Consider the following 12,411-nt stretch of genomic DNA (forward strand, 5'->3'; position numbering starts at 1 on the left):
GCAAGTCTACTGCTTCTTGATTGTATTTTTAAAGGGTTTTGAAAATCCAACTATTGAACTTCTCCAAACACATCCAGACATAGAAAGCACTGCAAGATTATCACTTCTTTCTTTTGCACAATGTTAGCCTCAATTATTTGCGTGTGAATTGTTTTCTGGAACATAGTTGAACAGCATTCACAATTTCAAAAGATCTTGCAAGCTTTCCTTACGTTTACTTTGACATTCAAAACTGCCCCTTGTTGTAATCTATGCTATGATGAAGCTATGATGACAGGGAAGTCCAAGGCAAATCAAACATCTGAGTACAACATCGCAGATAAACAACACCAAACAATACGGCTTTTGTTTATAACACAGAGCTCCAGTGCTGCCAGACTGATGCAGTTGTTTGGAGACAGAGGACAGATGTACATTTCACACTTAGTGCAGCAAACCATAGCATGGTGACTATGTGCTGAACACAAAAGGAGACTTACAAGTTTCCTGGACAGTCCAGTCTAGGGCTATGGATCAACTGATTATTAATTTGGCATTTAAAATGTTACAAATGATAGTAAAGTCCAATCCTAGACATGTCTTCAAACTGTTTTGTTAAGTCTGTTATAACAGTGTTGTTACAGTGTACAGTGAAATGGAAAATTGCGCATATTCAAGAAGCAATCGATTGACTGCTGCAGCACTAGTCTAGCCATCGATTCCTGAACTGTTTTCACTCTTTGCAGTTTTTAGTTTACTGCCCTGTTTGTCAGTTTAATGTGCATGAAAAATTAACAACACTGTCTGCTCTGCTTATTATAAACCCTGGCCATAAAACAATCGTGGCCCCTTTTATGGCACCAACTCTCGATCACTGCACCGTAAACAGTGGCCAGCCATTGGCCCTTATCAGGCGCTGCTGTGCTCAGTTCTATTCTGAAGGTGCTGTTATGAAACACTGAGTGGGAGTTGTAGTATTATACATAGCTGCCTGTGTAGGCCAACTCTTTAATCAGTCACTGTAATTGCCGGGATGGACTTTGAACCACAGACATATTTGTCTCCGCTTTTCATCCATGGCTAAACAACTAAGGGGGAGGGAGTCAGAGAGCGCTCGGGCCCCGGCCGTGCACGGCTCCTGCCCCGGCCCTGCGGGCAGCCAAGCATGGAGGAGGAACAGAGGGGTCACAAACTGAAGAAAGAGTTTTGGCTTAGGGTGGGACAGAGAGGGAGAAACAAGGAATGGAGTGGGTGGAGTGGCTCAGAAAGAGGGAAAAAGGGAGTGCAGAGGTAGCGAACGGAGGGGACATGATGGTACACAGTCCCCAGTGGCAGATCGAGTGCTTTTAGGAGCCCAAACAGGGCTCTCCTCTGAATACTAAGACCTTTCATAGAGGCAACAGTGCTACAGAGACGCAACTCCAAAGCCTCTCCTTTGAGGCCCCTGCAATATACAGTTCTTTCAACTGCTTGTGCAAGAGTAGGTCTAATTGGAAGTCGAAGCGATACAAGGAGGGGGTTAGGGAGGCGGGAGCAGAGGAGCTAAGGAGAAGAAGAGAGGCAGGAGGGGTACTTGATTTAAGAGGCCATTGTTTTAACAAGTACATTCTGCCTCCCCCTCCTTTCTCCTCATGGCCTCCCCTTCAGATGCCCACACTCCACAGAGTCAAAAGGCGGCGTTTAGCCCCTGTGAACGAAGAGGGGCTGGGCTTGTTTTGACACTTTGTCCTCCTTGGCTTCTGTGAAAAGGCCCCGCTTGTATGGGCCACTCGAGTTCATTAGGGAGTGCAGCGCTTTCAGTCGCGTCCCCATTCCGGCTCCAGGCCTCAATGGGGCCTCCAAAGCCCTTCACTGTTTGTATAATAAAGACCCTCAGCACCTCCACGACTACCACCTCCATTTTCTTTAACACAAGCTTGGCTGAGTTCATGTCTGTAGGGTAAGGGTCCATTAAAAGAAAATGAAGAAGAAGAAGAAGAAGAAGAAAGAAAGAAAAGAGAGAGTGATGTAAAGAAGTGGCATATGCGTGAAGACACATGGCAGAGATGGAAGATGTGGGAGACAGTTTTTCCCCTCCATGAAATAAACAGTGCTTCACCTGCATCAACGATTAGCTGTGAGGCAAGCACACTCTCTCAAGTCAAGCATTGTGTGTGTGTGTGTGTGTGTGTGTGTGTGTCGAGAGTCAGGTTTCAGCTCTCACACTTTCAGGTGACATCACTGTGCGTCAGTATCGAGGGGACAAAAGTGAGAGATGTCACTCTAGAAGGGCAAAGGCACTCTGAGATCATATGAGCCCTGAGGAAGTCTCAGCTGCCTCTGTGAGCGTACATGTGATCTATACTTGGAGATAATTACTGTGAGAAAGTAAAAGTGTGGTGATTGTACACCTCAGTTTTCCGGTAGCTAGCAGTAAATTACCTATGGCAGGGTAGGCCCTATGTGCCAAGTCTATACTGCACCAGAGGCACATCAGTCTGTCAGTTATCATGAACTTGGGACTACTATGGGGACAGGTTATGTTATGCATGCTTCACGTTTAAGCACATCGTGCTGTATATTTTTGTCTTTGTGTACAAATGTTAAATCTTTGTAGTGAAACGACCAACAGCTTTTATAGATCAATGAATATTTTAAGTCATATATTATCACAAAAATGCCAAATATTGTTCAGTTCCAGCTTCTCAAATGTAAGGATTTGCTGTTTCCCTTTTCTATGTATGTAAATCTAGAATGGGAAAACAGCAATGGGTAGATTTCACTGTTTTGAATTGTGTATATTTCTGCAACTATATTAGGTATACATTGTTGTGTCACAGATTAAAATCAAGCCAAAAGCTGTCAGGTATCCTTGCTTACACTTTTATCTTGATTGCCAAATATTCGACAGACACTTCAGCCTTTGGTGGCCGGTGTCACATCGAAAGCGGGTTTCTGAGAGTGTTTGAGATTTCTGTGGACATGTTTTTAATTCTGTAGGTGCAGCAGCGTGCCTCCTACTCTTTTCAACAGCTAGAAGGACATCAGATATGTAGCAGGTGCTTCCCTACACTTGTGGAGTCGGGGAGGTGTGGGAGGAAAAGGCGACACTGATACACCATGTGCTCATACTGTACGCAGTGTGATCAAAAAGTCACCCAAGTCTGTTCAGCTGTTTTTCTAGAGCGGAGTGACACATCAACGTCAGCTGGTACGTGGACAGCAGCTAAAGATGCGAATTGAATGAAAGTGCTGGACACTGATGAACTTAATCACAGTCATCAGCCATTAACAACTGATTAGATATCTTTGCCTCCTCTTGTAGCAATCAGTATGATTCAATTCATGAGCACAACTCTGCCGATTAGGTGCAAAATGGAAGAGAGGTTGATTAGCTCTATTCAAAGCTTCCCATTTCTTGGTGAACTTCTTCTATTGACCGTGGAGTTACTGATATTATGATAATGATAACCACCCCAAGGTATGAAATGCAGCATTTCACAGTATATTGAAATGCTGCAAAGATTATTTATTTCCTGCTTTGCAGTTCAGTTTGACCTGTTTACTGTAGACTGTTACAGTAAACAGGTCAAATGGCAGGAAAAAGATATAGTTGCTGACTAAGCTACAGATGAGCCGGAGTTCAGAGTAAGAACAGTAAAACTATAGAATATTTGTACTGTAAAATATTGTCATTAAATTAATTAAATTAATATTCATTTTTGAGGTACACCAACTGTAAATAATAACCCATGTACATTTGTTCACCACATAGATAGGCTACGTCAGGCCTTAGAGGCTTTAAGGCTCCACCTTAAGTCCAGTGGGATGCTAACAGTGTAAATGCACAGACAGGATTTGTTGATGTGTTACAGGATTTGACACTGACCAGTGTGTGCTTGGGAGAAAGTGTGCTGAGCTAAGTGTGTGGGGGGGCCTCAGTCAAATCATATCGCACTCTAATCTTATCTGAAGTTTGAGACTGAAGCTGTGAGCGTTTGTGTGTGTTCCTGAACATATGGCTGAACAGGCTTTTGCCTGCATGCCTGCATAAAAGGCATGTTGAAGGAGGTGAGGAGCCTTCATTCAGGAACCTTTTGGAGGTAATCTAAGAGACAGCTGCAGGCCCCCCATCTGCAGGACCCCCACTGGTGAACAGAGAGGGTGGGCAAGACAGTTAAAGATGGTGACCATAAGCAACCAGGAAGAGTTTAAAGGTGCGAAGCATGAGAGGACCAGAGATATGATCTGGAAACACAAAAACAACAATCCAGTGTGAGATTAAAGGAAGCTGTGACAAAAAAAAAAAAAACAAAGAAATACCTGAGAAACATGAGGACAGAAACGGTTATGCAGGTCTGAGCATCAAATACTCACCTCATGAGGGCTTGAAGGTGGCTCTGAAAAGTTTGCAGCTCACTCTGGCACTTGTCGTCAGCTTGAAATCACAGCGGTTACAATGGATTCTAAAAGGTGACAGAGCCACTGCACAAACCACTGTAACAAATGTCAAAATATGCTCCTCGCTGATGCTGTCGCCTCCTCATAACACAAAAGCTCCACCTCCGCCATATTTTGCAGTTTTCTGGTGAAGTGACAATTGTTTGGAACTTATGGATCAACGCAGGATGAGTTCATTACTTGTACTGTAGAAGTGTTCTGAAAGGTTTTCTCTGTGTTTTGATGCCTTTTTGCCACGATTATGGCCGTCGTTGAGGCTGCTGAAGCTAGAGCAAGCTGGGAGCAAGCTACAAACTTTTTACAGCCAAAGTTTCTAGTGTTTAACAATAAAAGCATGCTGAGAAAGACATGGTAAATACAATGGAAAGTGTGTATCTGTAGGTGTGTGTGTGTGTGTGTGTGTAAATGCTGGTGAAGAAGTTCTGGCTGTTTGTGAGTAGAAAGCACATGTATGCACACACGCGCGCGCACACACACACACACACTGTCTATGACCTCTGTGTAGTGAATGAGGCCATGTCCAGTTAGCAAAGAAGCCCGTCTGTCTCAGTAGTTATTTATATCCCGTAAGCAGCTGCGTACTGTACTTGATAACAAATACTACACAAACAGGGAAAGACTGAGCACTTGTTAGGGACCATTTTCAGCAGCAGATTAACACACACTCACAGTGCTCTAGTGTCTAGTGACAATGTTGTATGTGGGACTCTGTCCAGACAGTACAGTGGCTGTGTTCATGGTTATCACAGAAAATGTCGCCTTGTTTGTGTGTTTTTAATAGTTGGCTACACAGGCAATATTAAAAAGGATCAACTTGATCTTCTCATGTTATTTGTTGCCAATAAGAAAAATATATAATAAAATATCACCATATTTTCAACTTTTCTAAAAGCTTTCCTCACTGCATTTAGTCTCAGAAACATCCAGGAAAATCTTAAATAATCAAGTTCATAATGTAACTGCAGCAACATAAAAATGTTTAGTCGAAGGGGTTTTATCAGTTGTTAAGCTATGATCATCATGTTGCTGTATATTCAAAAATAAAACTTTCTGAACCTGCTGTTCATTTCCTCTTCCTCAAGAAATGACACGAGGACAGCTGCCCTGCACTGAAAAAAAAAGTTCAGATGTTTCTATTGCCCCAGAGACAAAAGTCAGCTCCAAACCTGATGTGTGTGTGTGTGTGTGTGTGGCCCACTGTGCAATTTCAGCCATTAGACACGCTGAAAATATGGCAGCACAAATTCCCAGTCGCCACTCAGTTAAGACAGAACCCATACAGACACTGGCATCAGACAAATGTCTTCTTTTTGTCTGCAAAGAGGATCCCATGATGTCTTGGTTACCGAGACAATACACAAGAGTAAGTGGCTTATTTCTAATGCATGGCTGAAACCACATTCAGGGACGGAAAGAGGCCTTTCATCACAAAAATCTGCCGAAACCACGATCGTTTCACACTGATGTCTCCTTCCAAATTCATTAACGTTCCTGCAGATGCTTTCCTCCCCCAAAGTCACAGTGAGACAGGAGAGAAGCCTCTGAAGAATTAAGTTACTATGGATCTGTGTGAGTGTGTGTCCTTCAAAATGTCTTTGTGTCCCTGCCCCCCTCCCCTGGTTGTGCTCAGACAGCGAGTCTCCAGCCCTGCTTATCTTTCTGTCCTCTACAGCAGACCCCCGCAGAGACAGAGAACCAGAGTTTATTTCAGTCTTCAATAATCTGAAACCCCTGTGGAACCCAGATTCATACTACATGGCCTAAAAAACGACGAACATCCCTTTCGATACCAAACTTCTGCAGTGACGTGGCCTGAACATCATGTCGCAAAAAGTTTACAGTAACATTAGACAGTAACAATATCACAGTACACTTGCTGTACGGATGACGTAATTTGACAAACTTCTACCCTGTGGCTGTATCTCTTGTGTTACCTGAGGTTTCAGATTCTGAGAAACTTTATTGTCAAAAAGTGATGGGACTTTGTCTCTGGGCCTTTTTTGTTCCAAGCACTCAAACAAGAAGTTTTCATTAAACTGAGACTCAAAGTGATAATACACGTTTTAAAGAAAATCAGGTTACTTGTGTTACCGTCCCCAGAAGAGAATGGACTGCATTTATATAGCACACCGTCTCTCATTCACCCATTCACACACACACACACACACACACACACACACACACCGATGGCCAATTGCTCCGCTGTTAGCAGCAATTTGGGGTTTAGTGTCTTGCTCAATGACGCTTTGCTATGTGGACTGGAAGAGGTGAGGATCAAACCACTAAGCCTACAAATAATTACAGCACATCTACAACCTAAGCCACAGCTGCCCACCAACCCAATGCTGAGTGATCCAGTGAAAAGCTGTAAATGACCCAGAATTAGCTTGGCAGTCTAATTTTCTGGACAACTTTTGTCCCTGGCCCTGTTAAAATCCATATTCGTTATTTTAGCTTTCCTTTGGTCTAGGAACTAACTGCACTTTAAATTCCCTCAAACATTAAGCTATTTAAATAAACAAACACACAGAGGTGGTGATGTCTCATCATCCCTGTATTGTGTACAAGTGTCAGCTAAAACCGTAGAAGAGAACTAAAACCGTGAGACAGATTCTATCGTCTGGTACTAAACCACCGACCATTGCTCTCTGCACTGAGGGCTCCCAGTGGTTGACTTTGTTTGTTTGCTAGCTTGCTAATGTGTTCTTGAAGCCGACATTTGTGACATATATTAGCACTGTGAACGTAATTGACGTGTGCCCCCGGGGCCGTGGCATCATGTTCTGAAATCAGACACGACCCCAAACACGAGAGCCCGCCCCGGGGGTCTCTCGCAGAAGAGGTCGGCTTCGTAAGGAGAGAGCCAGGTGATTTATAGGAAGGTGAAGGAACGTTAGGAGAGGAGTGGGGGGAGGGGGGTCTGAGGTCTGACATTTATACATATGGGAATGTTGGGGGGGGGGGGGGTTTGAATCAAGTAATCATAGGTTACCTCCACTGCTACCTTGGAGGTGCAATTCCATCCCCTCAGCAGAAACGCACAAAGCACTGCGGGGGTATCGGGTGGCCCAGCCTGCCTTCCCCTGGTGAAAGCAAAAGACTGGCTGACACCAACCTAACCAGCTAGACCAGAGGAGGGCACACACACACTCATTTAGGATACAAGAATCATGTGCACTCATCCAGTGCAGCAGCTCCAGTCTGAGATCCATTAATGAAACTTTCACCCTCGTGCTCCCCCTGTAGCCCCAGCCTCGGCAACAAAGTCACCAGAGCGGGAGGGTGAATATGCGTATATGCCAAAACAATCAAACTCTGCCAGTAAAGACAAAGGAATTCCTCTTCAGAGATGTTGAGCCACGGCCACATCCTCCAAAGCAACCTTACCCTGTTGGAGAAAAGTACTGTCGCCTGCAGAGTGGAATCTGTACCAAAAACAACTCATGGTAAGCCATAAATCTGTCTGTAGGCTGAGTTATTCAGTAATATCAACACTGCAACAGCATTAATACCAGCACAATTACTCTGAGGACACTTAATCAAATGTGGTGTAGGAGCTATTTTGCAAGACAAAGTAATAAATTAACATTGCAATGCTTCCTGGGTACGCAACACCACGCCTGCAGGAACTGTGGAAATGCCACTAATGAGAGTGTGCCAGTGTGTGTTAGTCCAGGATGAGATGGGCGACGTCAGGGGACTAATCAATCCGACGAGGGGATACGGGCGGCAGGGAAGGGCACAAAGGCCGGCAGCAACTTGAACCACAGGGGCAGCAGAGCGAGCACAAGCCTGAACTCCCCACCTCCCCTTTTTCAAACCACTTTCTCTTGGCCTCTCTCCGTCCTTCCTGCTCTTACTGTAAGCTGCTCTCACATCTCTGACTTTCTTCTCCTGACTTACTTTGTTCTCCATCTAAATAGCCCTTTTAGTGCCTTTACCTTAGTTAATATACGCATGTTCTCCAACCAAATCCTTTGTTTCATTAATCAAAAGAAGCCAAACTTCTCAAATGTCGTGTGGCCAAGCAGCCGTCCAACTTTTCCTAAATGAATTACAGCAGAATCATGGTTCAAATCACAAACTGTCAGAAGAAAGTGGAAGTAACGTTGAGTATGAATCTGGATGAGGGATTTGCTCAGAGATTGTAGCCCAAAGGTTACTGTTTTATATCAAAAGCGTACTGCTCTTTGTTTCAGGTACATGCACCATAATACACGGCTGGAAACACATTTTGGCCATTTGTTCAGTAGAAATGTCAAACATGCACCACTTTCAGCAAGTCAAATGTTAGGGAGGTTCCACTTTTGTCAGTTCATTTTAGATTGAATACATTTAGTTGGACAAAACCAGCAATTTGAAGATGTAGCTTTGAATGCTGAGACACTCTAATGGACATTTACACTAATGTAAATAATCACATTGCTGCCCACCTCCTTTCCTTGTGTTTTACTGCCCTCTCTTTTCTTGGTCTTTGTTTGGCTGCAGGAGTTACAACCAACCAGCCCTACTCAAGGAAGGAGTTTTTTTGGAAAGCTGCCCAGCTGCCTGATACAGCAGCAGTGTGTCGGTTTAGTCCTGCTCAGATCTGCAGCAGAAGAATCATCATGCAAGTTGTAAATTTAATCCCATTTCCTACTGGATTATGGATTTGCCTGCCAATAATGCTTTCCTGTATAAGTACAAATGTGATCTAATGATCAGAGAGCCCCACTGAGGAACCACAGTAGGGGTTCTGAGTTAACCTGCGAGCCCAATCAATAGTTGATTACTAAATGAGGAGGATTCAGTGGGGATCGCTGGAGTGGGTGAGGGGCCGTCCTGTCCCAGATGACATCATTAAACTGCATAACACACTCTCCAACACACCATTAGTCCAACTAATGCAAGGCCACCAGACTTGGCTGAGAAGGCATTTTGACCTCACTCACATGTTAGGACACACACACACACACACACACACACACACACACACACACACACACACACACACACACACACACACACACACACACACACACACACACACACACACACACACACACACACACACACACACACACACACACACACACACACACACACAAACAAAGGAGGAGTAATAAATCGCAGCTCCGGGATATCAACTGTTAGCTGGACTGGCAGCTGGCCTTTATGATGCCATTTATTGTACATAGCTCAGAAATTATAGTGTATACCAGCCTTAATTCATCTTGCCGTAAACCCACAATGTCAATGTGAAATGTAAAGTCGAAAAAAGAAAAAGAACAATCAGCTGATAGGTAAGGCTCAGATACATCAGATCAGATATGATAAAGGTTTCGTTCTTGACCCACTGCAGTTTCAATTTTGCTTTGAACATTTTATTTAGTTAATTAGCTGTTCAAAGACACATTCATGTGTCCTGGAGTTTCCCAGCCACTGGATGGCTGTGGTATGAGATCCCATCTTTAAGAGCCACTAGCCCTAAAATAGTGTCATTAGTGCGAGCCTGACTGTAACTGTCACATGAGGGTTTTCCACCCAGACAATAACAAAACGCTGACGGGAAAGTGTTAGGTTTGGAATTCCGAACAAAATGTGAAGATCTTGAATCAAAAATTGGAATGAAACACCACCTATCAGCAGCTTCAGCACCACAAAAGGGGCTGGCCTTACAAAAGCAGCATTCGTTGAGCTATACGTTTTGTGTCACAATGCCAGCAGCAGCAGCATCTCACACTCATGCACAACAGACAATGATGTGTTTAAGACATGATGCAGGCCTGGCAGACTTAATTGCTTTATGACAGAACAAGTCCATAATCAAACTAGCACAACCCCCCCGCCCCAGATAAAGGGGGGAGGTGATGGAAAACGTTGATAACTACATCTGAAAGGATGAAAGACGCAACTAAAAATAGGATGCGGATCATCCAAGGGGGCTTTTGTTTTCGATTGGATATCGAACCTTATCTGGTTGACATTTTGGAGTTGGTCCTGTGGTGACATTTAGGCGTTGTCACAATTACAGCAACCTCCTTTTGAGGTCCAACCAGCCAATTTACAGAAACAGTCTTTGCCATCCTGTCGGGTAAATCTTTTCATGTCATGTCAGAGGGCACAGCACCCGAGCGTAGGACTGTGTGTGTGTGTGTGTGTGTGTGTTTTACGCTTTGCCCAGTGTGAGTGTGTGAGTGTGTGTGTGTGTTTAGAAATAGCTTCCATGGGTCCTTGCATTCCAGCGGCTGTTCTAACATGTTGTAAATACAAGGTGTTAGAGAAAACATAGGAAGGGGGTGGTGGAAATCACTCAGACCTATTACAAGTGCTGCTGGGGGTGGGAGGGGGCAGGATGTAGGTTATCATAGATAAACAACAAGAGCAGTATGCATGGTTTTTTTTGTTTGCTGAATGTAAAACTAAAGGCTGTATCCACTAACATCACTGTCATATCCCAAGAACTCTGTTTTGCTGATCATTTGCATAGCAGACGAGATGACTGAGAAGTGCATTTGACTGCACAGAACTTTTTCGGACCCGGTTTATAACCCATGCAAGAGCACAAAATCCCTCATACATTCCCTTTCATACATTTCATGTGTCACTCTCAGCTTCTCGGCATCCTAAGACAAGCCACGGCTTAAAAACGCATTCTGAGCGATTTAAGGATTTGGGGTTTTATTCCCACATCAGCCAGAACTGACAGCAATCTGCCTCAAGGTGGAGGTTTGACAGGACACCAGGCATATGCATGCAAACCTAAACCTTATATTGTAGCACAAACAGATTAATCTGCATGAAACACAAGAAACACCTGCAAAACTCACACTTTAATACACCACAGCCTGTCATGTCCATATACTTCCAATGGCACTATAAATAAGGTAAATAGTGCAAATAAAGCCTCAAGATTGCAAAGCCCTCACAAATCAATCTATACAATTAAAAGCCCCATTTCTGTGACTTAAATCAATGAAATGAAGCAAACTGCTGCAGATCTGAGAGCTCCGGCCATCGCTCAACACTCACACAAGCATGTTGTCAAACGAGATTTAAAAAAAAAAAAAAAAAAAAAGAATGAACATTGTCACTCTGGACACATTTCCCCACTCCAGTTTCTATTTAAACCAGCTAAATTGCGCTGTCTAATAAGGGGGGAAAGTTGGCTGCAGAGTCAAAGCAATCCCCGGGGCTGATGAGGAGGAAATTAAAAAGAAATACTAACAAACAAACACCGGTGGTGCAAAAAAGAAAGAAAAAAAAAATACAACCTCGGTTCACCTCTTCCAAAACACACTCACATGCAGTTTCAACTCCACTTTGCAGCGTTTTTTTTTTTATTTTAAACGGACATTTTCTTACCTGGACTCTGGTTGAGCAGCAAAGTTATCAGGGAGCCCCACAGCACCGCGGCGAGCTGCATCTTGTACCCCGCTTTTCTCTCGCTTCTCCGGGCTTCCCTTTCCCCCTTCTTCCTCCTCTTCTTCTTTCTCCTTCTTCTTCTCACAGTTTAATTAACAAGAAGAAGCTCCGGCTCTCACGCTAACCTCATACCATGACTGACTTTGCTCGCCGCTTTTCTCTCCCCGACCTCCTCCGCCTCCTCCACTTGTGTGCGATAACGCGACAAAACCGGGATTAAAAAGTTAACTCTGAGGGGAGCAGCTCGGCTACGGTCTCCAACATGTTGTGCTCCAGTTCCCTGCGCTGTAGCCACCAAAAGGAGCTGTGGGCCGTACCAAATGCAAAGTAAGGGGGAGCTGGTTGTGTCCTCCTCGGTATTGTTAAGATAATTTAAGAGCAAATCAGCAACGACGAGCAACTATTGTCACGTTAACTCACTTAGCTCATTTTAAAATGCAAATAATCTGCATATCTGTTGGTTTTCACGTTTTATTCCATCTAACCCTTCTCCACACTCCCCTATCCCGCAAGAAATAGACTCGTCCAAAATCTCTGCTCTCGTTGTGTCATTTCTTAAATTGCGTTTTTTTTAAATAGAGGCTGGTG

The 12,411-nt window shown here is 43.9% G+C and overlaps 1 protein-coding gene across 1 annotated transcript in view; it reads right to left on the reverse strand.

Annotated features, from left to right (window-relative positions):
* Positions 1 to 12,061, reverse strand: part of lrp4 (low density lipoprotein receptor-related protein 4) — a 105,275-nt gene extending 93,214 nt beyond the window's left edge. The window contains exon 1 of the mRNA XM_070839227.1: positions 11,764 to 12,061. Coding sequence (XP_070695328.1) covers positions 11,764 to 11,824 — 61 coding nt within the window. The 5' untranslated portion in view covers positions 11,825 to 12,061. The remainder of the gene's footprint in view (positions 1 to 11,763) is intronic.
* Positions 12,062 to 12,411: the final 350 nt, after the last annotated feature.

This window comes from Pempheris klunzingeri, chromosome 1 (assembly GCF_042242105.1).
Source record: "Pempheris klunzingeri isolate RE-2024b chromosome 1, fPemKlu1.hap1, whole genome shotgun sequence".
NCBI classification, from domain to species: Eukaryota; Metazoa; Chordata; class Actinopteri; order Acropomatiformes; family Pempheridae; genus Pempheris; species Pempheris klunzingeri.